Genomic DNA, 27,221 nt, shown 5'->3' on the forward strand with positions numbered 1-27,221 from the left:
ATATCTTATCACGTATTCCCTTGAAAGTAAAAGAGGAAGCAACTCGAGTGTGGAGGGATCCAAGGGGAACGCCTACAGAAGGACAAGGTGATGAGATTGAAGTAACTCCTACACCAGTCAAGACAAGGCTCCGTTCCTCCACGCCTCGAGGATTTGTCAGAAGGATCCAAGGAGCAATCAAGCAACAGAAAAAGCAAACACACACACACCGGAAGAGCACTTGGTTACTTGGTTACTGCGCCTGCGTAGCCGGCAAGCGCCACAACGCACGCGCATCGATGCTAACCCGCCTACCCGGTGACGCAAAGTGCACGTAGGCGGGGACAGTTTCTCGGCATCTGCTGGGTCCGGGTCCACGCTTAAAAGCTGTGTTGACGCGGACCAGGGCTGGAGAGCTTGGTCCTCGGTGGGTGGTCGCTCTCTGTCTCGGGGTACGCCACTGCCTCCGCAGAGGGGCCCACGGCGCCGTGCAGGGTAAGCGGGACCAGCGGGGTGTGCTTGGCTGGGATGACTGACTACGGTGGGTCTCCCATCGCTCGAGTGACGAGGTTCCCCGTGGTGCGGGTCCAAGTGCCTGGCACCTCCTTGAGCCAGGCGGCAGCTCCTTGGGGGAGGAGGCCTCAGGGTCACTTGCGCTCACGGTCCTCTCCCCTTGCTGCCTTTCCCGGCTGCGTAGCCTTGCACGTTTGCACTACACGATAGGACTCGTTCAGTGTTGTGAGCTCCTCTGTAGGCCAGGCAGCAGGGGTCTCTGCCCGAGTGCAGCCCATTCATTCGGCCGGCGTGTGCTGACCCGCCCCCAGCAGAGCCAGGCCCATGCCCCTCCTCTCCTGCACTGCCCAGTCCTGCTGGGAAACTCAGGAAACTGGGAAAATCCTGTGTTCCGCTTTTACAGACGGTGGGACGATGATGACCGGGAAAAGCCTGCCAGGGGTCGGGGTGGTTCTGCCTAAGTTGGTGTGTGGCCACAGGTGCTTCAGGCTAAAAGGAGGGAGAGGTCCTGGTGTAGACACCCAGAATGTAGAAGTATAGAGAATCAGAGGGAACAGGTTTTTATTTTAAGAGCCTCGGGAAGTAATTGGGTGGTTTTGAGACTACATTGCTGAGTAGGTTCCAGCAGACACAGCCCTTCATACTGAGAGTCTATCCAAAGGAATCATCGCCTGAAAATACCTGGGCCTTTTATGTCTCTGCAGGCACTTGTACCTCATGGTCATGTGTGGTAAGCCGTACATCTCTACATCACAGGGAGTATAGCGAAGTCTCATAGCCACAGTAGGAAAATCTCAGACGCCCACGAAAGAGATCCCCCAGGGAAAGGTAGATGAATGTGATTACAGGGGCGCTCCTGGGGCGCTGCAGAGCAATGGATAGGACTGAATAGCATTAAGGGGAGGTTTCCCTATTCCTGTTACCAGCGTATTAACGATGTAGTCCTTAAAAAATGCGGCAAGCATAATGGAAAATCCAAAAATTGAGGGTTTTTTGCCCCTCTCCTTCTGCCCCAGAAGGAGTGTAGGCTAATATGGTGTGTATTTGAGTTCCTCCTGGAGCCTCATGGACAGAACCTGAGAAGCATAGGTACCAGCCCACAAAGGCATGGCACCCTGTAAAAGAAATGAGGAGGTCGTCTTTCCAGGGCTGTTGATGTATGGGCTTTTTCTTTTGTCCAAGAAAAGATTTTCTACAACTACCAGAAGAAATAAGTGATGCTTTGTTCGTGTGCTTTATTTTTGGACACGTACTTAGCATGTGCAGCAGTCATTTGCAATCATGGCTTGGTTCCTGTACTTCAGTGCCAACCTGGAAAACTCTTGCCGCTGCCAGTTCAAATCAAATGGAGCATATTTCTGAGATCCGGCTTCCCCTCTTCCCCTCCCTTCCCCTCCTAATGCCATACCTACATTCTCTGACTCCAGTCTCTACCTCCTGACAGGAAGTGGACTTCTCCTAACTACCTCTATTTGCCTCTGCATGCTGCTTCCTGGTCTGCCTCCTGCCAATTCACCACCTGGCTTTACTTCTGCACGCTGCTTGCTTTTTTTTTTTTTTAAACTCTGTCCTGTCAAGTGCAAACTAAGGTTGAGTTGTTTTCCTCAGGAGGCCTTTGGGGAGTCTGATCAGTATACCACCACTGGGTGTTAGACATGGCTGCAGAAGAGTGATTGGTCCTTCCTGCAAGTGTCTTAGCTATGGACAAACACTTCAACCCAACAGAATAAAATTGATGTGTTTGGAGTTGAGCCTCTGAGACATGGAGTTGCCTGTGGACTAGTCTGTCTGGTCCTGTGCCCCCTGGATAGGGTGTTCTGTTTGGATTGTTAGTATCATCCTGAGCTTGCCAGTGTGTAAATGCAATGATTGTAGGTCTGTGAGTTTATATGTGTTGTCAGGCTGTCTAAAGTAGAATCTGGTATTTACAGGTTGGGTGTAGGGCACTCAGGGCACAAGGTGAAGACATTCAGGCTGGGGGAGGCAGTAGAATTTGGACAGTTGGACAAAATTGGCCCATTTGGTGGCTGAGCATTCTGGGAATGAGTAATAGTATGCATAAAGGGCCTGGGACAGGAAGCTGCCAGGCAAAAGGAGGCACGGAGTTCTTGGAATGCATGGGCAAGGATAAAAGATATTGAACAAGTTGCAAGGGCCAGGCCTCAGCAGGGGATGAGATGTGATCTTGAGAGCAGCGTATAACTCTTGAGTGCAGCGGGTCCAAACAAGACCCAAAGTAAAGCCGGAGCTGGGGACTGGCGAGGGAGACTTACTCCTTGGCACCTGCCCAGAGCCATTCTGAGCTCTGCATGGGGCAGGAACTGGGGAGGGTGACTTGTCTTGTTTTCTTGCTTTCTTGCCCCAGTTTGGGCCTCTTCCCTGGGCCTGGGGCACAGAAGCAGTGTTTATGTGACCTGAGCTCTTTGCCTAAGAGTATTTGAGTGTCGTCAGAGGTGAACCAAGGCAAGCCTGCCCTGTGTGTAGTGTCATTCCACTCCTGTTTCGCCTGGACCACCTTAGGATGAGCACACAGGCCCTGCCTAGGACTACTGTTACTCTCCCCAAGCAGGACAGCCACAGAGTCCTTCTGCTCATTGTCGTCCCTGGTTCCCAGGTGATGTGACCTCTGCCCCACTACAAAGCTTGTCTTCACCTTATGTTCTCTGTGGCTACTCTTTTTTTTGTTTGTTTGTTTGTTTTTGGTTTTGGTTTTTTGAGACAGGGTTTTCTCTGTGTAGTTTTGGTGCCTATCCTGGATCTCGCTCTGTACACCAGGCTGGCCTTGAACTCACAGAGATCCGCCTAGCTCTGCCTCCCAAGTGCTGGGATTAAAGGCGTGTGCCACCACTGTCCGGCTGTGGCTACTCTTGAACACATCGAATTTCCAAATTCCATTGTAATTCATGTGATAGCCCGCCATGGGCAGCCACTTTGCAGAGGAGGCCCCTGGAAGAACTAGTCTGCCCTAGTCACACAAGTCCTTCTTGTAGCTCATACCATCAAGCCTCCGGGTTTTCCAGGATTAGCTGCTGCATTTCCATAACTCACAAGAGTGAGGAGTGAAAAGACCAACAGACATCCCTTGAGGACAGGAGAAGCCTAGAGATGCAGGCCCCTCACTTCTCATCCTTTTTAGATTAGAGCTACTAAAAAAAAAAAAAAAAAAAAAAAATTGAACCACCTGGGATGATGGTACACACCTAGACTCCCATCATCACTGAAGAGTCTGAGGCAGGAGGATTGAGATTGGAGGCCAGCCTGGACTATATAGCAAGAACCTGTCTCACTCACCCTTTCAAAAAAGTTAAAAATTAAGTTTTTAAAGTGGGTGATTGATTTTGTTCAGAGTTTATTGGACCAAAACTGATGGCATCGATTTTTATAGAATTTTATGGGCTTTGAAAGTACCAGACATCATTTGCCCCTCGACAGGAATGTTTTTTATAAATGAAAAGCAGCATCCATTAAACACCCGGAAAAATAAGTTCAGTGTCTCACACCTATCTCAGGCTCACTGTGGTTGTTGAATGGCCAGTTTTCAAGCCCCTGGGAAAGTAAATTGCTGACAGTATAATCTATGAATCCTGTGAGTAAAGATTTGAAGACTGGGTGGAGCATGCGGATCTGTTACCCAGAGTAATCTGTGGACACTGGGCTCTTTGATATGATCAGCAGCATGTCCCAGTGTGGTTTGTGGGGAAGTTACCCAGCGTTCATGACCCTCATTTCTGGACCATCCCTTCCAGAATCACCAAGAAAATCAGTTGTCTCCTCTGACTTCTGGGGGAGGGAGGCTGCAGACCAGTTTTGAATCGCATACTGCTGTGGGATGGTCTGTATGTCAAATGTGTTGCTGATTGGTCAGTAAATAAATCACTGGTTGGCCATTGGCTAGGCAGGAAGTATAGGCGGGACAAGGAGAAGAATTCTGGGAAGCGGAAGGCTGAGGGAGAGACACTGCCAGCCGCCATCAGGACAAGGAAGATGTAAAGTACCGGTAAGCCACAAGCCATGTGGCAAAGTAAAGATTAATAGAAATGGGCTAAATATAAGAGTAAGAGCTAGACAATGACAGGCCTGAGCTAATGGCCAAGCAGTTTAAATAATATAAGAGTTTGTGTGTTTATTTTATAAGTGGGCTCTGGGACTGGCGGGACTTGGTGGCGGGAGCTGGAGAAAAATTCTCCAGCTACAGCATACTTTGTCGCCAGACCTAGGAACTTCTGACACCCACTGTAGACTACAGCCTAACGTGATTTACCTAATTCTCCTCCCTTCAGCCAGCAGCAGCTCCTTAGTCCCCAGCAGACTGAGAAATGAGAAAAATACCAAACCATGGGACTCTGCGGATGACGAAGGTGGCATACCCCCTCGGGCTGTGCGTGGGCCTGTTCATCTATGTTGCCTATATCAAGTGGCACCGGGCCTCTGCTGCCCAGGCCTTCTTCAGCATTGCTGGGGCTGCCTCAGGGGCACGATGGACTCAGCAGGCCTTCAGCTCCCCAGGCTCAGCTACACGTAGTCACGAGGTCTTCTACGGGATCATGTTTGACGCTGGGAGCACAGGCACCCGCATCCACGTCTTCCAGTTTGCCCGGCCACCTGGAGGTATCTGTCTGACCGTGAGTTATTGTGGGCTCAGACATAGGGTCTGCCTTTCCCCCTCTCTCAGGGCAAGGCTCTTAACAACTCCTTACTTCAGAAGACTGTGGGTTTGAGCTCCTGCCCTAGAATAACCCAGAAGCCTGTTAACATGAAGTTATTAAGGCAAAGTTCAGCGGTAGAGCACATGTGAGGCCGTGGGTGTGAGCACCAGCACTTGGGGGCGAAAAAGTGCAGTTGCTAAAAATACTTACTCAGTGGACACAAAGCCCACGTGCACCTAAATTCCCCAGGAGCCTGAGGCTCTTCTTATATTTTGAGACGTCCAGTGGCTACCATTAATGGGCAGCTAAGACCCTAGAGGACATTTAGTTGCCTGTACCCTCCCTGTCCATAGCAGGCCTGGTGGCTGAGCCTGTGATTTGGGCCATGTCATGTTGATGTTGGGAGATCTCAAGGCAGGAAGCAGCTGCAGACTCAGGCTCATGGGACCCAGAGCCCAGGCCAGTTAGAACAGTAGCAGAAACCTGGGATGGAGGCCTGCAGCACCTGCTGCTGTGGGTCCTAAGAGCCTAGCATGGCACTGGGAAGGGGTCTGCACCTCAGGCGAGGCCTGCCAGCTTTGCTTCCCAGGAGTGGGGAATTTAGACAGAAGGTGGAGACTTTTTCTCCAGGACCGCTTGGCTGCCTGGCTCTTTACTCAGCTCTCCCATCTGGTGCCCTAAAATCTGCCCTCTTGTACATCTGACCTTCAGTCAGCCAGCTTTTCAGCCCTCTGCTTTGCCCGGGTCCATATCCAGGTCCCTAGTGACCAGACACTATCCTGGCATTAATTGATCTATCAGCATGAGATCCCTGGTACCTCTCTCCAAAGCTACAGTAGCCTGTTTTACTTGCTTCTGATTTAATTACTGTTTATTTTTTTATATGTTTGGGCCAGAACTTTGCTTTACAAGAAAAGAAAAAAATAAATGTTATTGAGGATAATTTAGATTTTAAAAAAAAGTTTGTGTCCATTTAAGGTGTTAAATTTTAACAGTTAATCTGAGTGTGGTGGTGCACGCCTTTAATCTCAGCCCTTGAGAGGCAGAAGCAGGTGGATCTCTGTGAGTTGGAGGCCAGCCTGGTCTACAGAGGGAGTTTGAGGGCAGCCAGGGCTACATAGAGAAACCATGTCTGAAAAACAGCAACAATAATAATTTAACAGTTAATTCTTGCTGACTGAACAGCATACATAATGCTCTAGCCTTGTAATGGCTAAACGTTAAATGCCAGATCTACTTACTTACCTCCAAAATTGGTTTTGAAGCCAAATGTAACAGATGTGGTTAGGAGGTTTTGCTCAGTGTTAGAACACTTTTCTAGCATATTTGACACCCCAATCAACTTGTAGCACCAAATTTAAAAAAAAATAATCTGTTTAAAGTAGTAATAGTTATAATCCAGTGTTTGTCTTTAAAGAGAATAGTCTTTGTGAGAAAATTTTATTCCTGCTTTTTTGGTTCTGTTTTTCCTTCCTCAGCCTTCATATTCACATAGTCCTATTTTGGACTAGTGTCTTTGGCCACAGGATGCCTCTGGACACTTTCCTTGTTGTGATCTAGTCCATTCCTCCTGGCATCAAAACTCAACTTCTTAAGAAGAAAAACAAACCTTCAGAAGCCTGTTCACGGCCCATATAAGGATAATATTTCAGAGTTACGGACGTCATTTTTATTTTACAGTTTAAGATCATTTATCTTGTTAAATCAGCAAAAATTATCTTAAAATTTAAGTAAATTATCCTTAATAAAGTTGAGGTGTGAGTTGTTTGTTTGTTTGTTTGTTTGTTTGTTTGCAGTGCTGGAATCAATTCCAGGGCCTCTAGCATGCTAGGCAAGCACAATCACCCCAGCCTGCCTCTGTGTGCGAGTTGTGTGTGTGTGTGTGTGTGTGTAAAGCTCTGGTGAACTAGATGGCAGAATTTAAACAAAAATAATTAATCCCTCTTGATTGGCCTCCATGGTCAGGCCTCTGCTCTTAAGGTCAGCTGGTCTCTGCTGTATATAGTAATACTCCTTGTATATATTCATAATTACATCTTTTAAAAATGTTTCCCTTTAGAAACTCCCACCTTGACCCATGAAACCTTCAAAGCACTGAAGCCTGGGCTTTCTGCTTACGCGGATGATGTTGAAAAGGTAACCACCATCTTGTGTCTGTTTGTCCTTCCAGTGTCCTCTAACTGACTTCCTAGCCAGCCCCTTATGAACCGGATCAGTTGGCCATCTTCTGAGGGAAAGGTGACTTGAGTGCTGGTATGCCTGGGCTATGCCGCATCCTGGAAGATAGAGAGGTGTGGAGAAGTGTGGGTCTCACCCACCAGGGTGCTGACATCATGAGGCCCTGACCCTGGGGTATGCTGTGTCCCGGAAGATAGAGAGGTGGGGAGAAGTTCGGGTCTCACCCACCAGGGTTCTGACATCATGAGGCCCTGATCCTTATGCAGTTCAGAAGCTCACACCCACAAACATACAGAAGCATTATTGGGGGGGCGGAGAGATGGCTCAGTGGCTAAGAGAACTGAGTGCTCTTCCAGAGGACCCAGGTTTTGTTTCCAGCACCCACATGGCACCTTACTACCACCTGGAACTCCAGTCCCAGGGAATCCGGTGCCACTTTCTAGCCTCTGTGAGCACTGCACACATGTGGTGCACAGACATGCGTGCAGGCAAAACACTCATACAACAAGAAAATGAAAAGAAAAGGTTATAGTTGGAGTTTAAAATATTTGTATTAGTAATGTAAGTTTTACATAGTACTGTGTGATGCAGGGAGCCAGCGATGGAGCCTAGGGCTTCCCAAGGCTAGACCAGTGCTCTGATACTGAGCCAAGACTCCCCATAGTGACTTTGTAATTTTAATTTTTCACTGCAGTCCTCTGCTGGAAGGTATAACATTTACTGAAACCAAACATCAATGTCAAAACTGTTAGGCTAGGGCCCGCAGAGAAGTCCAGTGGTGAAGTGTTTGTCTAACATGCCTGGTACCCTGAGCTTTCCTCTCCAGTACCTGTTCCTGAAAAGATAAATAGCAAATACAAAACACAAATAATTTATGAAAGCCACAAACCAAATAAACGTAAAAGAACAATTAATTGTAAAACAAATTCCATGACGGTGAAACAGGGATTTCTGAAAGTGTGTAACGTCTAGACTTCTGATGTCCCTAATGTTTTAATACACTAACATATGGACTAACATATGTGAACCAAGGACTCCTGGGTTTCTTCTAAAGCAGAAACTGCTTGCCCAGAGGGTTGTGACTTCCCTGGCACCCCCCCCCCCTTTTTTTTAAATGCTGGGTATGAACCCAGGGCCTCTCATGTGTTAGACAAGTACCCACCATCCTTAGTCCAAGTCAGCATTCCTCAGACCCTGAGCTGGTCCATTGTTCAGCCCACAGGTGCATCGTGTGGTTTCAGACAGGGTAGTGCAAGGCTTGGCTGTACACCAGAGGAATCAGTGATTCAAGGGTAGCCATCCAGCTAAGCCAAATTAAATTTCACAGGTTTAGAGTAATAAGCTGGTGAGATTTTAAAAATCCGACTTGTAGGTAGGTGACGCACTTCAGGGGGAGGAGTGTCCGGGCTGCCTCCACTACATGCCCTGCTTTCTCACGGAGCCTTCAAGAGCCACTTGTGCGTCCTTGGACAGATAGATACTTGAGACTTGTCCTTGTTTTTATTTTGCATACACAGTAGAGAGGGACAGTGTCATCTAACACAGACTTTACCACCCACATGCACAAGGGCATCTTTGGGTGGATTTGTGGAGTAGGAGTTCTGGATAAAAAGAAGGTAAGTTTTCCCCTTGGGCAGACTTTACCGATTACCCCTGTTTACATGCCAAGCCACCCTTTGAGCTCTCTGGCAGGTGGTGTGACCCCCTCAGTGAGGTTATTCATGGGACTCAGTTCTACAAGGGACCCTAGAATTTACTTGTTCCCCCATGCTCATGATATCCAGGGAAATCACAACCCTGTGAGGTCACCTGATGTCTTAGGTAGAGTTTCTTTGCTGTGATGAAACACCATGACCAGAAAGCAAGTTGTAGGTGAAAGGGTTTATTGGGCTTTTCCATATTGTAGTCCATGAAGGAAGCCAGGGAACTCAAGCAGGGCAGGAACCTGGAGGCAGGAGCTGATGCAGAGGCCATGGAGGGGTGCTGCTTATTGGCTTGCCCATCATGACTTGCTCAGCCTGCTTTCTTATAACCCAGGACCACTAGCCCAGGGATGGTACCACCCACCATGGGCTGAGCCCTTCCCCATCAGTCACTAGGTAAGAAAATGCCCTACAGCTGGATTTTATGGAGGCATTTTCTTTTCTTTTTTTAATTGTTATTCTCCTCTCATACAATACCTCCCAACTACAGCTTCCCCTCCCTCCACTCTTCCCAGTTCCTTCTCCCCCAGATTCACATCTCTCCCTCCCCTCAGAGAAGAGCAGGTTTCTGAGGGACACCAACTGAACACAGCACAAGAGGCTACAGTCAGACCAGGTGCAAACCCTCCCGTCAAGGCCGGACAAGGCAACCCAGAGGGAGGAAGAGTTCAAAAGCAGGCAAAGAGTCCAAGACACCCGCCTCTTCCACTGTCGCGAGTCCAACAAAAACACTAAGCCGACCTCTGTAACATATACACAGAGGACCTAGTGCAGACCCATGCGGGCTCCAGGATTGCCACCTCGGTCTCTGTGAGCCCCTATGAGCCCTGCTTAGTTGATTCAGTGGGCATGCTCTTAAGGTGTCCTCAACCTCTCTGGCTCCCATAGTTCCTCTCCCCTCTCTTCCATGGGTTCCCCGAGCTCCAAGGGGAGGGACTCAATGGAGACCTCCAACCTGGGCTCTCTTGCCACCTAATTTTTGGCTGTGGGTCTCTGTATCTGCTCCCACCAGCTGCCGGAGGAAGCCTTTCCGATGATGACTGGACTAGACACCAGTCTATGAGTATGGCAGAATATTGTTAGGGATAATTTCATTTGTCTGTCTGTCTGTCTGTCTGTTTTTGCCAGTCCTGTTTGGTTCTACCCTAGGTCTCTGGGCTCTCCAGGGGAGGCATTTTCTTAACTGAGTCTCACTCCCTTTCACATAACTCTAGCTTGTATCAAGTTGGCACAAAACTAGTCAGCACAGGTGGTGACAGGCCAGGGCATGATGGGTCTTGCTCAGAAAGCATGACAGTTACTCTAGGAGGCGGCTCAGCCCCATGACCCTTGACCTGCCTTCACCCGCAGCATTCTATGCCGAGGGCTGTCCTCTGTGTTCTGACCCCTTGTGTTCTCACAGATGGCCAGTGCTGCTTGATGCTATGCTCCTGCTGATTTTGAAAAAGATCCGAGAAAGGGGCCAGGAGGTGGGGTGGTGGGCAGAAGCACCAGCTTCAGATGCCTGGGGACCTGAGTTTGAGTCCCAGAACCCACCTAAAAAGCCTGGTGTGCTCAGTCCGCTAACCTGTAAGTGAGTCTACAGCAGCAGAGACAAGAGAGGCCCTGCCACACAAGGCAGAAGGTGAGCGCTGACTCCTGGAAGTCGGCCTCCCATCTCTACATGTGAACATGTGCGTGTGTGTGTGCGCGCATGCGTGCGTGCGTGCATGCATGCGTGCACACACATCCCCCAAGTTTAATTTTTAAATTAGGTAATACGTTTAATACGCATTTTAACGGGTGGTGGTAACTGGGCAGTGTTGTATAACAGCGCTGCTTTGCTTTCTCTACATCCACAGAGTGCTCAGGGGATCCAGGAGCTTCTGAATGTTGCTAAGCAACACATTCCTTATGACTTCTGGAAGGCCACCCCTCTGGTCCTCAAGGCCACAGCTGGTTTGCGCCTGCTGCCGGGAGAAAAGGCCCAGAAGCTGCTGCAAAAGGTGAGCTTAGCCATTTCCCCCCTGGAGGGGGAAAGGGTCACTAAAAACGCTAACCCTGCTGGGCATGATGGTGCACATCTGTCACCCCGGCACCCGGGTGGCCAAGCAGGACAGTTTCAAACCAGCGGCCAGTCTGAGCTACAGAGTGAGACACTGTCTCTAAACAATATAGCCACTAACCTTCCAGCTAGTGTCAAGCAGGCAGGGCATTGAAGTGAAGAGAAAAACCTTGGCATGTTCACAGTATCACAGTTTGGAATCGTCTATGTGACATTTAAAAAAACTGGGACTGGAGAGATGGCTCAGAGGTTAAGAGCACTGGCTGTTCTACCAGAGGTCCTGAGTTCAATTCCTAGCAACCACATGGTGGCTCACAACCATCTGTAATGAGATCTTGTGCCCTCTTCTGGCCTGCAGGCATACATGCAGACAGAGCACTGTATATGTAATAACTAAATAAATCGTTAAATAAAATAAAACTTACTTAGAAAAAAAAAAAAAACCTGCTTTGTTTTACAACTGTGATGTGCTCCTGAAGGGCACCCCCGGGTGTGTGAACTGAGCTGGCATCTTAGCCCAAACTCAGATGTGACTGCCCAAGAGACCCTCGGCCTCTTCCCCATCCCCAGTGCTTCTTGGGGAACCTGGTGTCCCCAGATAGCCACTTTGCACTCTATACTGGGGCTACATCCTCAACCCCAGAACGCATTTCTAATTTTCCCACCAAGTTTGGGAAGATACAGTCTCCCTCAACTTCTAGACTGTTCTTATACTGTTTACCTGCAAGATGGTGGCACAGTACACCTTCTTAGGACACAAGGCAGGTAGGGGTGGCTACATGTACCAAAGTTTCTATGTTCTGAGCTCCTTAGAAAATGGAGAAAGAAGTATACCTAGTTGTTCACACCTTCACCTCCCTCTTCCGGGCTCTGATGGCACATGTCCCTGGATCTGTGCCCCCACCTATATATACACAGGCCATATGAGTGGTGCCCAGTTTAAGCCCTGACTCGGGGCTTCTTGCCTTTCATCTCTCAACCCAAAGCCGGGCAGTGTTTGGGGACCCTGCAGGCTCAGTGTATTCCAGCTCTCTCTAGGCCATCTTTTCTCTCAGAACTCTCCTATCCCCAGCAGTTAAAGATGAGGTACCTGGAGTAGCATGTCTCTTAGCTATCTTAGGGATATCAGTCAAGAACACCCCCACAGAAGATCACAGAAGCTTGAAGCAGTTTAATCTTTGCATCTTAGAACACCGAAGAACCCTCAGTGTTCTGTCCCAGCCAGCTGAACACACAGTACCCTCGGAATCTCCTAATCTTGCTTCTGGAGAATGAACACATCCTTCTGCCCTGACTGGGGTGGAGGGTGAGATAATCACTGTGTAAACCAAACTGACCTCAAACTCCAGATCTCCTTCCTCAACCTCCCAAGTTCTGTACAAGTGTACAGCTCCATGCCAGGCTAAGAAGTGTTTCTCTTTGTGTTTAGGTGAAGGAGGTATTCCAGGCCTCACCCTTCCTGGTAGGGGACGACTGTGTTTCCATCATGAATGGCACAGACGAAGGTACCGTAGACAAATGAGCATCTCCTCAGTGCATGCCCCAGTCAGACAAATGACTGTCCACTGCCGCTGCCCAGACTCCAGGCCTGGAGGCACTGTAGCTAGCCTGTCAGGATCCTGTTCCCAGTTTGTTAAAGACGGGTTCTTATCTTGACCAGCTCCCAACCTGGTACAGATGAAACCTCAGAAAACATCATGCTTTGGGTTTTAAGGACATCTAGAAAATGCCGGTTGCTGCTGTGCTGGGAACATTGTGATTATGTAGCTCATTCTGAAACAGACACTTGAGGTTCCTCCCAGGCCTGTAATTTTCAATATGACCTTAAGAGTGAGCTTGTCTGGGGGGGGGGGGGGGAACACTGGGTTCTTTGCCTGCCTCCTTAAAAAATGGAAGCTGGGGACAAGGTCCTGGAGGAGACATGGCACTTAGTAATGTGTTCTAGGTTTTTAGTGTGTGCCCAAAGCCCCTGGGTTCTTAAGTGAATACTGCTCCTCTCTGAGGGCTGGGAATGGCAAGCAGTGCCCACCATGCCCCTGAAATCTGGAAATAGGTAGCAGCCCTACGTGTCAAGAGATAAAATGGGGTCTGGAGAGACTTGCTACTCTTACAGAAGACCCAGATTCAGCTCCCAGCATCCATATGGTGGCCCATAACCATCCATAATTAGTTCCAGGGGCTCCAACCCCTCTTCTGGCCTCCCTGGGCACCAGGCACACACGAAATCCACAGACATACATGCAAGCAGAACACCCATACACAAAAAATACATTAATTTTTATTTATTTATTTTTTTATTTAAAGGAATTGAAATGTCTGTTCTCTTACAGGTGTTTCAGCATGGATCACTGTCAACTTCCTGACAGGTGAGTGTCTACTGGATGGGAAAGGCTAATGGCTCACCATCCCTAGGAAGGGAGTGCCTGCCAGGCTTCCTGAAGCACAGAGGCCCCATTACCATAACACCCAGATTCAGTGTTGCTGGCTTGGAAGCAGAATGGGGTAGCGGCGTATCCAGACAGGTCAGGCGGTGTGAGCCCAGATGTGCGTGTGTTCATAGCTCCTCACGGCCCTTACTTTTCTCTCAGGACAGCCCCCACTCAGCATCCACTGGGACTTTGACCTGTAGTTTGTTTGCTGAGAGAAGCAGAGAATTAAACCTAGTCAGGTCTTCAGATACTGGATATGATGTGAGTGCTGGTCACCCCACCAAAGCATCTGCCTTGGAAACGGGTCGTGAAGAGATACTTTCAGATTGTTTTCAGGGTGGCCCCTGTACTGGAGAATGGTAGTGTCTGTATGTAGAAAGAAAAAAGCAGTTTCCTGGCAGGTCTCACCGATTTGAGGGCAGAAGGACACTGGTGGATAGGTAGGGGATGGCTACCTCAGATGCTTTGGGAGAACAGAATCTGAGATGGGGCTAGTCAAAGAGAATGCCTTGTAGGGAGGACCTGTGTCAGAACAGCAAAGAAGTTGGTGTTCCCTGGGAGGTGAGGCTGGCCTTGCCAGAAGATAGGCCAGTGTGAGCGTTTCTCTCAGTGGTCGGAGTCGGCTGTCATTCACATCAAAGCCACAGCTGGTAGAGCCGGGGCTCTTGGATACTTTTAAGTTGCTATTTTTTAAGTAGTTGCAGCAGCTTCCGCAGCCTCCCTGCTCCCCCATCCCCCACCCCACTGAAGGGCGTCTTCTGACCTCTCTTTGATCTCCCTGGCTTCTCATATCCTTCCTAACACTGTCTTCACTCACTGTGATCTAGGCAGTCTGAAAAGCCCAGGAAGCAGCAGTGTGGGCATGCTGGATTTGGGCGGAGGATCCACTCAGATCACCTTCCTCCCGCGTGTCGAGGTAACCAGCCCTGTCTGCCTCACCAGGTGTGTGCATCGCAGTCAGGGCCTGCAGGCACCCAGAGGAGGCCCCTCAGAGAAGGCCCCTTGGCCACTGGAAGGTGCTCCGCCCCTCTGGGTTCTCTCACGGATAGCTTCTTAGATTTTAATTACACACTAAAAACCAAATAGAAACCAGTGCGGTGAAATCAAATGATGACTAGGAAGCTTTGGGCCAGAGACTAGACACCTCCCATCCCCCACGAAGTTCCAGGAGCAAGAGTGGACAGGATGGCTCATGGAGGTTGGGGGTCTCAGCCTTCTTCAAGATAAATGTTCTAAAGAGATAGAAACACTTGGGTTTAATGGCATCTGCTATTTTAAATACCTCTCGTCACCCACACTGTTTATTAACAATCACATCTTGTTTCCAGTGGAACAGAGTGTGTAAATAAATGCACCCACCCGTACACACCTAATAACTGAAGCTGTGGTCCTATTCAGTTTATTAGAGACAGACGCTGGTCTGGTCTGATTGGACTCTGTGTGGCAGAAGGTGCAAGATGCAGCTGGTCCAATGTTGTCCACCTGTAATCCCAGCACTGTGGAGGCTGAGGTTGGAGGATTAGGAGTTCAAAGCTAGCCTGGACAAGCTAACAGGACCTTGTCTCAAAACGATGATGATGATGATGATGATGTGCTGAGGATATTGCTCACTGGCTAAGTACCCAGAAGCCCTGGTGTGATCCCTAATATGGAAAGAAAAACAGAAAAAAAAAAAAGCTCCTAAGGGGAAACACTCTGCATGGTTTGGTTTTTCACCACTTGCTCCTCATTTCATAGCCAAAGACTTAATGGAAAGTTCATTAAATGTCCCCGTTCTTCCAAATGATTCAGGTAGGAGGCCTTGGTCTTCTGGAAAGACCGGGCAACAGTAGCTTCGCATTCCTCCCCAGGGCACCCTGCAGGCCTCCCCGCCTGGCCACCTGACCGCGCTGCAGATGTTTAACAGGACTTACAAGCTGTATTCCTACAGGTGGGTTTGCCTGCTCCTGGTGCACCGCCCACCGCTGCCTTATGGTGGGACCCTTTCCCCACGTAGATGCCGGATCCCAGAATCCCTTGTGCCAAGTGACTGCCTGGGCCCTTCTTGTCCTGCCTCTCCTGCTTCTCCTCCTGCATGCTTCATTTTTAAATTTCCTGTAAAATCGCGTTCTTCTTTTCTGCTCATTCTGTTCCACTTTGGGGGAGGCTTGGAAAGACTAAGAGGTGAGGAGCTGGCTGTCGACCGGCCACATGGCACTTGCAATAGATCCTTCTTGAACCCCATAAAAACAGATGGGATCTGTCTCCTTCACTGCCACGTGCACAGCTTCCATAAGAGCTCATGACAGGCTCCCAGTTCAATGACTTAGTGTTTCAGCCTTGGTGGAAGGCTCGTAGAAGAAGCAGGAACGCCTTTCTTACTCCCACTAAGCCCGGGCAGGAGCATGCGTGGCCCAGCCTCACCAGGATTTGTCTCCACAGCTACCTGGGGCTGGGACTGATGTCGGCACGACTGGCCATTCTGGGTGGTGTGGAGGGGAAGCCTGGTGAGTAGAACGCCTGCTCCATCCAGGCTCTGTCCCTACTCCCAGCGCCTCTTCCCTTCTGCTACAAAGCAGAGTATCAGCCGTTGCCTCGTTCCCCCCAGCCAGCCTGGATGGGGTGGGCCCAGACCTTATCACAGGGGACATAGAATATGGGGTGACACGTTTACCTTTGTACAACCTTCTAAGTTACCATTCTTAAAAGAGATCCTAGGAGGTTGCTAGAGAGATGGCTCAGTGGTTAGGAGCACTGGCTGCTCTTCTGAAGGGCCCAGGTTCGATTCCCAGCACCTCCATGGTAGCTCACAACTGTCTGTAACTCCAGTCCCAGGGGATCTGACACCCTCTGCTAGCCCCCCGCAGACACTGCATACATGTGTTATACCCACGTACATGCAGGCAAAACACCCATGTACATAAAATGGGAAAATTTTCATTAAAAAAGGAGAGATAGTAGGGAAAGAATTTCTGAACCATGTCACCCGCATTTAGAATCACCTCGTGAGTCAGCTCTCTGTCACTGACAGTAACTGAGACAAATGACAAATGACTCAGAAGTTTGTTCAGCTTATGGTTTGGGAGGTTTAAGTTCACCATCACTTAAATGTGTTGCCTTTGGGCCTGTGGTGAAACAGGACATCATGGTGGAAGCATGTGGCAGAGGATGCTGTCCCCCAGCTGACAGCAGGAGGCAAAGAGGGGGAAAGGTCAGGCTGCAGTATCCCTTCAGGAACATGCCCTGGTGACCTAACTTCTGCCCCTAGACTCCACCTGTCAAAGGTTTCTCCCCATCTCAGTAGTGCTAAAGGCTGGACACTTCAGCACACAGCTCCTGGGCCTGGATCATGCTGGGGAGCACAGACTCACTCTGTAGCATGGTAGCACCGGGTGCCACCTACCCTTGCCTTCCTACCAAGCTGTCAGTTACTGCCAGCCTCGGCCATCTGTAAAATTGGGTTGCGACAGTCTCCTCCAAATAGTGTCATTGTGATAAATGGTGAAGTAACATCTGGAACCACAGATGCCCAGGAGGCATGAGCTGCTGCATTTCACCAGGGCCACAGTCATGGTTCTGGGCAAGTGAGATTGGCTGCCACCCTTGTGGCAGGGGTTTTCTCCAGCTGGCCCGGACTGCCCTGGACTGCCCTGGGAGACAGGTCCCCTTGTCCCCCAGCACCCTGTTACAGCCTGTAGCATTCTCTGTCAGGCCCACCCAGTCCTCTAAGCTCTGTGTAATGGACACAGCACTTTCCTTCTTCCCTTCATGGTCATCTCTCTATTGCAGCTGAGGATGACAAAGAACTGGTCAGCCCCTGTCTGTCTCCCCAGTTCAGAGGAGAGTGGGAGCATGCTGAGGTCACCTATAGAATTTCAGGACAGAAGGCAGGTAGGTAGCATTGCTCTTCAGGCTTCTGAGGGTCAAAGGTAGTCTGCTTCCGCCTGTTCCTTTTCCAGATACCTCTAAAAAGCAGACACCAATACAGACAAGACTGTCCCTTCCCCTAGAGCACAGGCAACCGAGAGCCATGGCAGGACTGTGAAGGCTTTTGTTGAGAGCTGGGGCCTCCTCTGGCTATGTCCCTCTTCAGGGTCTCTGCACAAAGTCTCCTTGTCTGTCGTCACCTAACACTTCTTTCCAAATAGCCCAGTTTCCCAACAAAACGCCAGTGAGGAAGGAACTGGCTGCCTTGGGGCCTGAGACAAATGGCCACATTTGGGCTCCTGGCCCAGGAGCCTTGCTCTGGCCAGTTCTGTGCAGAGAGACGTGGAAGCTGCTTCCTGCCAGCAGCCCAGGACACACAGCCTCCACCACCCTGTCACTGGACTGGCCTGGTCTTGTTATTCTGGGTCCTTTGAATTTCTTCTAGGAGAAATACTGGACTGTTATTCCCAGGCTGGACACAAAACATGTGGCATGTCCGCCTTTGGTGTGTGGTTAGCCTGGTTCACGTGGATGCGTGCTGTGTGACCTATGTGCCTTGGCCTTGCTAACTTGGGCTGGGTGCTTCCTCTTGCCTTTTGCAGTGGGCCTCTATGAGCTGTGTGCCAGCAGAGTGTCAGAAATCCTCAGAAACAAAGTGCACAGGACAGAAGAGGCCCAGCATGTGGACTTCTATGCTTTCTCCTACTACTATGACCTTGCAGCAAGCTTTGGTCTTATAGGTAAGGGCCGGGTCAGTCTGGGCAAAGGGCCGATGCTAGCCTGTAGTGGCTGTGTTGGTCTGGGTGAAGTAAGTGGGCTGAGGAGGCAATGTGAGAGAGAGGCAGGAAGTTATAAGCCCCTTTTCATAGGTAAGCTAGTTCCTTTGAGCCAGTTAGTAAAATAGAAAGGATCTGCTGTGGATACAGATCCCACTAGACTCGTTCTCTGTGGTTTACTGTCTGGCTTTGCCCAGGAGCCACTTGGGATGGGTGGCCACATGCTCTCTTTCTGAGGAAGAGGTTGGACCTGCACTGAGGGGCTCATCTAGACCCAAGGACCCAGGGTAGGGTAACCAGTCAGCCAGTGAAGTTTGCCGAGGCTGACAGTGTCTATCTTATCCAACAGATGCAGAGAAAGGAGGCAGCCTTGTAGTCGGAGACTTTGAGACGGCAGCCAAGTATGGTGAGTGGTGCTGCACCTGTCAGGGTGACAGGTCAAGGGGATATGGGAGCAGAAACCCCGTGTGCTTGTGATGGGCACAAGGCCCAGAACTGCTGGGTTTAGTACCTTATTCTGTCCGTTAGCTAGTCCTAAGAGGTGTGTAAGGGCAGCGTTCAAAGTGTACTAGCATCACCTAGGGCCTAAACCCCACATACAGCCTCCCAGTGGAGGGTATCCCCAGATGTGAAGGGCCACAGTTCCAGTGCCTGCCACAGGACCCTGAGGCACCAGGTCCCTCATCTCAAATCTCTGACACTTTTTCTCTGCTGCCAAAGTAACCCCAAGAGAGTCTTCCCTGGGATGGTCACAGCCACTTCCTGATGGTCAAATGGCCCTGAGGAGGTGGGGGGTTCTAGGACCATGGCACCTGCTGTGGCAGCATCCTGGCGTCTCACCGAGTTGCCTTTCCTCTCCCCGACGCCATTGCTGCAGCCGTCTGGGTCACGCCACCCTAGCACCCGAGACTGAGTGTCATGTCCATATTCTGCTCTTCTGGTTGCTGCTCCCAGTTTGCTATTCAGAGCAATTAAGCTTTGTGCATTTCTCCACAGGAAGTTTCCCTCCTCTCCCTCTCCCTCTCCCACCCTCCCACACAAAAAACAGGGTATTTGTATGCCTTCCAGTCACTTCTTGGCTTTTCCCTAGACATTGGGTCTCTAGATGGATGGATTTGCCCCTCTATTAAGAATAGATTCTGGGAGCGGTAAAAATGGTGTAAGGGTGTTGGCTACACAAGCATGAGGATCTGAGTTCAAATCCCCAGAATCCACATAAAGAGCGGCTGTGGTTGCCTGTGCCTGCAAAGCCCAGGCTGTGGGGGAGAGGACAGAAGGGTCACTGAGGCTTGCCGGCCACCAGCCGAGCTCCAGGTTCAAATGAGAGGCTTGTCTCAAGGGAATACGGTAGAGTGATACAGCAGGACACCAGCTGTTTTCCGCTGTGCCCACACAAGGGCGCGCACACACACACACACACACACATGCACACACGCACACGCACACACACACACACACACACACACACACACACACACACACACACACACACACGAGTAGATTTGGAGTCAGCTTTAGTGTCGTTTCCATGCCTTGGAAAGGCTGGGTTCTAGTAATGTTGACATCTAGGAAGTGTCAAGGGTCTCAGATGCAGAGGTATGGCCGAGGGAGGGGGAGGTTCCACTGTTACCCCAAAGTAAGACATTCAAGTCTGTCTTGGTCCTGGCGTCCAGGCCTAGTGGAGGTTGAGACTGGCCTCCTGGCCTGCCAGTGGGGTCACTACAGTGCAGTTTGACAGTAAATCAGAAGTGAAGAGCAAGATGGGTACCCACAGCAGGTGGGGTCAGGGTTGCCTCCTCCCCAACCCCAGGCTGTCGAGAACAGTGGTTCTCAACCTGTGGGTCATGACCCCTTGGCTAAACCTCTGTCTCCAAAAAATATTTAATTACGATTCAGAACAGTAGCAAAATTAGCTGAGTGGTGGCACAGGCCTTTAATTCTAGCACTCGGGAGACAGAGGCAGGTGGATCTCTGTGAGTTTGAGGCCAGCCTGGTCTACAGAGCAGGTTCCAGGACAGGCACCAAAACTACACAGAGAAACCCTGTCTCAAAACAACAACAACAAAAAAGTAGCAAACTTACAGTTGTGAAGTAGCGATGGAAATAATATCATGGTTGGGGGTCACTACAACGTGAGGAATGTATTAGAGGGTTGCAGCGTTAGGAAGGTTAAGAACCACCACTGGTCTAGAACGTGACTGGGAACGGGCGTCTCTCCCAGTATGCCGCACCCTGGAGACACAGCCACCAAGCAGCCCCTTTGCCTGCATGGACCTCACCTACATCAGCCTGCTGCTCCATGAGTTTGGTTTTCCCAGGGATAAGGTGCTGAAGGTAAGCACTGTGTCTTGGATTCCGCATTCCACTTGTGGGATGGGGTGCTGGGGACTGTTGACCCTGCTGTCTGCGTTTTTATCTCCTGCTCCCATCCTTGCTGTGAAGAAACAGCCCCAAAACTGTGTATAGCTTCCTCAGCCACGGTCTCCTCGCAGATGCACCCCGGCTCTGTACCTCAGGCCTGTGACCTTCTCCTTCCCTTCTCTTTGTCCTTTCAAGCTGGCTCGGAAAATTGACAACGTTGAGACCAGCTGGGCTCTGGGGGCTATTTTTCATTACATCGACTCCCTGAAGAGAGAGAAGATTCCTGCCTTGTAGCAGCCAAGCCCCAGTCCCCACCCTAGCCCGAATCCCAAGGCTCCCAGCTCCACGGACCGCTCTGTCCTGGAAGTGACACCCTCCCTGAGGAGCCTGCACCTGGCTGGGACCCTCCTTGGCCTGCAGTTTCATCTCCTGCAGATGGGCCTGGGACACGGCCCATGTACCAGCCCCGCTACAGCCCACTAGCTGGGGCAGGGCCAGGGTAGGAATGCTGCCTGGCCTGAGGCCGTCTCCCTGCCTCGCCTCCAAGTGTGCAGGCAGCCAGGTGGGGCCCAGGGCACAGACTGAGACAGAGATGCAGCCCTCTTCCTATCCCGTCCATCTGCGGGATTGTGGCTGCTCTTGTGTGTTTCTGTGACACGGGTCTTGTTTTGTCTCCCAGTCCCTGTTCCCTCGTGAGCTAGGCCTCTCTCTACTTTCCCAGAGTTGTGGGAGCTGGAGTAGGCTGGCCCAGACACAGTACAGTCTCCAGGGGAGCACACATCTTGAGTGTGTACATCTCTTCCTCAGGAAGGACATGAGGTTACTGGAGATTTACTGTTCCCTCTTTGGATGGTATAGCATTAACTGATGTGGGGACCTGAGTAGGAGGAAGGTGGGGCAATGCCCCTTTTTGTTTGTTTGTTTTTTGTTTTTTTCGAGACAGGGTTTCTCTGTGTAGTTTTGGTGCCTGTCCTGGATCTCGCTCTGTAGACCAGGCTGGCCTCGAACTCACAGAGATCCGCCTGGCTCTGCCTCCCGAGTGCTGGGATTAACAACGTGCGCCACCACCGCCCAGCTGGAACAATGCCTCTTTACAGACCCAGTGTTCCAGCTTTGCAGAGCATATGGTTATGAGCAGAGCTATAAGAATATTTAGGGCTGTGCACTCAAGCACTACCCTGTGAGCTGTGAGTGCTGTATGTGAAAACTGAGCCCCCTTTCTGGACACAACTATGTCCCAGTGAATGTATTACTGCTGTGAGCCATTTGCAGACCAGCGGGGCGGATCAGAAAGCTCAGCCCTGGAACCATACTGCCCTCTACCCCATCCTCCTCACCGGGCTGCAGCTGGCTCCCTGTGGCCCCCTCAGTGAATGTACAGTCTATAGAATAAGCTGAGCCGCTGCTGTTCTACTCTGAATAAAGGGTTACAAGGGTTTCTCTCCTTTGCCTCCCGAGTGAGCACCCAGCGTTTAAAACCTGCCCAGCAGGTGGTAGCAGTAACCAGCAACAGCAGGCCACCCAAGCCTAGATTGTTTCAGGGTCCAGGGGCCACCTGTCCCAGCTCTCTGTTGAGCCCCTCCCTCTCCTGAGACATGGTGACAGTTTGGCTAGGGACAGCTCTGGGTGCATCATCTCTAGGTCATTCTGGGTTCAACGATGATCCCAAAAGGGTCACTTGGCAGGGGAAGGACGGTGGGTCCACTGATACCCCAAATGCTCCCAGCCTATGGTAGATTCACAAGGTCTGGTGTTAATAAGACTGTTACATCTACAGTCTGGTCCCGAGAAACGCCTCCTACCCCCCACCCCTTACATGAAGAATGCCACTTGGACCAGCCAGTGCAGAGGAAAGGGTTCTACAGACAAAGCGGGCAGTGAAGCCTCCAAAGAGCCAGCTCTCACCTCTCTGACACCTTTTTCATGCCGCTCAAGTAGCTCCAAGAGGGTCTGGCCTCTTGATGGTCACATGACCCCGAAGAAGCTGGTCCCTGTACAGTGGAGCCTGCATTGCAGGGGTGTAGTTGATATCTTGGGTGGCTTCTCACTACAGAAGCAGTAGCTCCACAGGTGACAGGGGTAGGAGGGTGCCTGGGTAAGACCTGACACCTCTGGGGGGGGGTGGTCAGTGGGACCCCAATTCCAAGGCAGTAGGGAGACCCCAGAAGCAGAGCAAAGTAAGCCTGGTGGTCTCCCGTTAATGAAACCTTGGAGGGGCTTGTGGCCAGTGTGTATAAGGTGTCCAGAAAAGATAAAGCGGGAAGGGGTCTTCCCAGATAAAAAGTCACCCGGGACCAGAGCCCGGAGGTTATTGCCGAGGAGGGCATGGAAAACCCTGTGCTTTCCCACACTGCCACCCACTCCTTGGCAGTCTCCACCGCTCACTTTCTCCTGTAGCTAATGGCCTGAATATTTAAAGACCTACAGAGGCGAAGCACCAAATCCACAGGACGGAAATACGGAAGTAGATTCATTGCAGGTAAAGGTTAATGATCTCACTCATGAAAAAGTAAACAGCTGGATACCTCCCAAAAGAACACTAACAAACTATGGGATATTCTTAGGCCCAGCAAAATATGCGAGTCACTCCACTCTTGGCATCCCTCATAATAATAAAGAGGACTTTATTGTCTTTTTTTAAAATAGCTGCATCACTCTGGCCTGTAGGCCTGTGTGCCTCACTGAGTCCATCCGACACATCCCAAGCACCTCCTGCCATGCCCCTGCCCTACACTGCTCCGACTTGAATGGCAGAGACCCTGGCTGCGTGCTGTGGGGGGTGGTGACACTCCCACATCTGGATGACAGGACCTCAGGCTGTCCTCCTACCTACAGGCCCGTATATGTGGGCCATCTTGACACTGTCCGGTCAAAGACATTAGCATTTTAAATTGGCGTGGACATCGCCAGGTTTTTACCCTGCAGGTAACCGGTGCTGGCTTCCCTCACCAGCTCAGCCACTCCCCACAGTTTGATGTCTGCCATTCTGGCAGATTGTAAAAGGAGACTGATGATTTCTCTAATCTATCTTTGTATCTAAGTGCCAGTTGTGTTTCCTGTGGAATATCTGTTAAGATCTACCATTTTTTTAAGATTTATTTATTTATTGTGCATACAGTATCCTGCCTGCGTGTACACCTGCAGGCCAGAAGAGGGCGCCAGATTATAGATGGTTGTGAGCCACCATGTGGTTGCTGGGAATTGAACTCAGGACCTCTGGAAGAGCAGCCAGTGCTCTTAACCTCTGAGCCATCTCTCCAGCCCCCAAGATCTACCATTTTTCAAGAACACTGGTCATTTTTCCCCCTGATTTTAGGATCTTTATTAAGGAAATAGCCAGCCCGTTGTGATAAGATGGTCAATTTTTTTTCTCCACCACTCCCTTTTGACTCTATGGTAGCTTTTTAGTGTATAAACTGATCAAATCTATATTTACATACAAATTTATCATGTGGCTTCTAGACTTTGTGTCACAAAGTACAGAGGCTTCCTCACTTAAACAGTTTTAAAGTCCTGGGGTTGGGGGTGTGGTGCACTGGCAGCATGACCCTGAATTCAACCCCCAGCACCACAGACTAACCAAACGGACTTTTTATAGTTTTAGTTTTTCCATTAATCAAGAGCTCGACGCGTTTGGATACTTTCAAGAAGTCACTGTGATCTACTCGTTTTTAGAACCATTTCAGAGTCCTTGGAAGAGTGAGTTCAGGCTAACGATACTGTCTGAGGTAAAGACAGAGACAACTCCAGGCTGGCACTTTGCAAAGCCTGGCAGTCGGAGTGGTATCAGCAGCCATCACCCCAGCCAGGCAGGACCTTGGGAAAAGACTTGGTGTGAGGGTTCCAGTCACGTCATGCTTGTGGGACTTGTTTGGAGACACTGAAATGTGAGGAATGCTTGAAACAGTCGGAGATGACTTTGGAAAGCTTTGGGTTGGGTTGGAAGATGACAGGTGGGCCAGCATGACCTGAGGCTTGTGCCTTTCCAGGGGCCAGGTTCTGGCATAGTGCCAGGAAGGAGCGGGTCACAAGAAAGCTGCTTTCAGGTTTTGAAATAAGAACAAAAGGTGTTTTTCCTGGGGCTGGAGACTTGGCTAAGTGATTAAGAGCACGTGTTGTTGTAGCAGAGGACCTGGGTTCAGTTTCCAGCGTCTATCCACATGACAGCTTACAGCTTTCTGTAACTCCAGTTCCAGGAGATCTAACACCCTCTTCTGACCTCGGCAGGCACTAAGTATGCATATGGTGAAAGTACATTCATGCAACCAAAACAGTCATGCACATAAAATTGAATAAATAATAAAAAAGACGTTCTTCCTCTCAAGAAATAATGCCTCCTGTGAGCATCCAGGGATTTTGCAAAGGATGCGGAATTAGAATCAGGACTTCCAGCTAGGTGGTGGTGGAACACACCTTTAATCCCAGCACTCAGAAGGCAGAGGCAGGTGGATCTCTGTAAGTTTAAGGCCAGCCTGGTCTACAGAGCAAGTTCTAGGACAGCCAAGGCTACCCAGAGAAACCCTGTCTCAAAAACAAAACAAAAAATCAGGAATTCCAATGTCTTCACTTTCAAGATTCTTAGATTTGCCTTGAAAATCATGGACAAGTGTCTTAGTCTGTTTTCAGCTACTGTAACAGAAAACTACACCCTGGATAATTTACACTGCACAGAAATGCCTTTGGCTCATAGTTCTGGAAGTTACAAAGTCTAAGACCTTGGTACAGGCCTGTGGCGGGGATCCTCATACTATGTCTATGGTAAAAAAGCAGAATGGCAAGAGAAGGCCATAGGAAAAAGCAAAGGGGATCCAATTTACACTCTTTGGGGTGTGTGTGTGTGTGTGTGTGGTGTATACATGTGTATACACGTGTGGGTATGCTCATCTGTGTGTGCACATAAAGTGAGAGAGAGGTTGACTTCAAGTATCTTCTATCCTCTTTTAAAAAATCAAGCTCACTCTCTCTTACTGGACCAAGAGCTTGATTTCCTGGGAAATCACTTGTCTCTGCCAACAAAATCCCATTCCTGTACCCAGCCCTGGAGTTCCAGGCATGTACAGGCATGTACCTACTACCATGCTTGGCTGTTGCTTGGGTGTGGGGCAATTTGAACTCAAGGCCTCATGCTTAACAGCAAGCACTTCACCCACTGAGTCCCATCCTCCAAGTTGCACTCCTAACGCTAGAGAAAACTGACCCACTCTCCTGATAGTCACCTCGGTTTGTTCACAAGGGGGCCAGTCCCCTTTTATTGGGGCTCCACCTCCTCACACTGGTGCATCAGAAATCATATTTCCAATGCCGTGTATGAGGGACTCATTCCAGTCATAACCCCAGGGAGCACACTACATCTCTTCTCCTGCGATTAAGTTAGAATAGCAGTTGCTTTGCTTAATGAGTGCTCACTGTGCCAAGCATTACATTAACTACATCTTGTGTGGTCACTAGGGTCACAAGCCACACAACTGGCCCTCTCATTGACACTGGCAAGCTGGGCCTTAAGGAGCTGAAAGGATTCCCTAGGGCTTAGTGAGTGAGACACAGGCCCAGAGGTTTTTCTTCTTACCCTAAGCTAATGTGCTAGCTCATTCCTTGTGGGGGAGCATCACCATAGTGTTCCTGGTCACCCCAGACCCACACCCCACAGGCTGGGCTCCACCCTAAAGAGTCAGTCATAGTTATGTGTTCTGTGATGCTTAGGGAAATAGACATAATGAGAAGCAACATCTCTAGGCTGCCCCTTTATCACCCAACAACCTTTAGTCCTTTGCTGTGTGGTTGGTTGTAGAGATAAAGGTTTCTATGGAAGAGGGTCAGTGCTGTCTTGTAAATCCTAGTGTGAGCTGCGTGGTTTACATCATTCCCAAGCAGATATCCCCCTATAAGGCTGTCCCCAGTAGCAATCTGAAAGGTCTGAAGAGTGCCGAGCATGAGCATGCATGATCTTGTTCTCCCGCTGAACCACCTCCAGCCCCTGATGAGGTAGGTCCCATGGTACAGAGCCAGGCAGGGGGATGTCTGCTGTGCTGGGGGAGCTCTGAAAAGTCAGCTTCGAGGTTGGAACCCATCCAGGGAGGACAGCTCAGGATCAAACAGCTTTGCAAATCAAAATGCCAAAGCTCAGAGGCCTGCCAGGACTTGTTTTTAAGGCGAGAGAGATGTGGGGATAAAAATAAGGGGTTTGAACTTTCTGAGGAGTAGGAGATTTCAAAGGATATTTATTTTCTAAGATTGGGGGACACATACTAGACAAACACTCTACCACTAAGCCATAATCCCAGACCTTTAAAGGACCTTTATTTTTTTAATAAGTACTTTAGGCCTGAGAAGATGGCTCACTGGTCAAGAGCTCTGACTGCTCTTCCAGGACCCAGATGTGAATCCCACACCCACTTGGCAGTTCACAGCTATCTATAAGTCCAGGCCCAGGGCATCTGATACCCTCTTCTGGCCTCTGAACACCAGGCATGCATGCGGTATACAGACATACAGACAAGCAAAATACCCATAAAATAAAAGGAGCACGTTGGAATGTAATTCAGCCTTTAAAAGAAATTAAATTCTAGGGCTGTGGTTAAATCCATGGGGTGAAGCTGTCTAGCATGCCGAGAAATGCTAGACAGCTTAATTCTTAGAACAGTGGTGGAAAGAGGGACTAGACACAAAAGATTACATATTGTATGATT

The 27,221-nt window shown here is 49.8% G+C and overlaps 1 protein-coding gene across 1 annotated transcript; it reads left to right on the plus strand.

The window, feature by feature from the left end:
- Positions 1-292: 292 nt before the first annotated feature.
- Entpd6 (ectonucleoside triphosphate diphosphohydrolase 6) lies at positions 293-21,959 on the plus strand. Its single transcript, XM_059261590.1, has 14 exons — positions 293-474; positions 4,773-5,100; positions 7,198-7,274; positions 10,861-11,004; positions 12,493-12,568; positions 13,394-13,429; positions 14,320-14,408; positions 15,343-15,422; positions 15,914-15,978; positions 17,261-17,362; positions 18,001-18,138; positions 18,524-18,580; positions 20,396-20,508; positions 20,731-21,959. Exons 2-14 carry the CDS (start codon positions 4,809-4,811, stop codon positions 20,827-20,829), a joined length of 1,368 nt encoding a protein of 455 aa, XP_059117573.1. The 5' UTR covers positions 293-474; positions 4,773-4,808; the 3' UTR covers positions 20,830-21,959.
- The last annotated feature ends 5,262 nt before the right edge of the window (positions 21,960-27,221 follow it).

This window comes from Peromyscus eremicus, chromosome 4 (genome assembly GCF_949786415.1).
Source record: "Peromyscus eremicus chromosome 4, PerEre_H2_v1, whole genome shotgun sequence".
NCBI lineage: Eukaryota > Metazoa > Chordata > Mammalia > Rodentia > Cricetidae > Peromyscus > Peromyscus eremicus.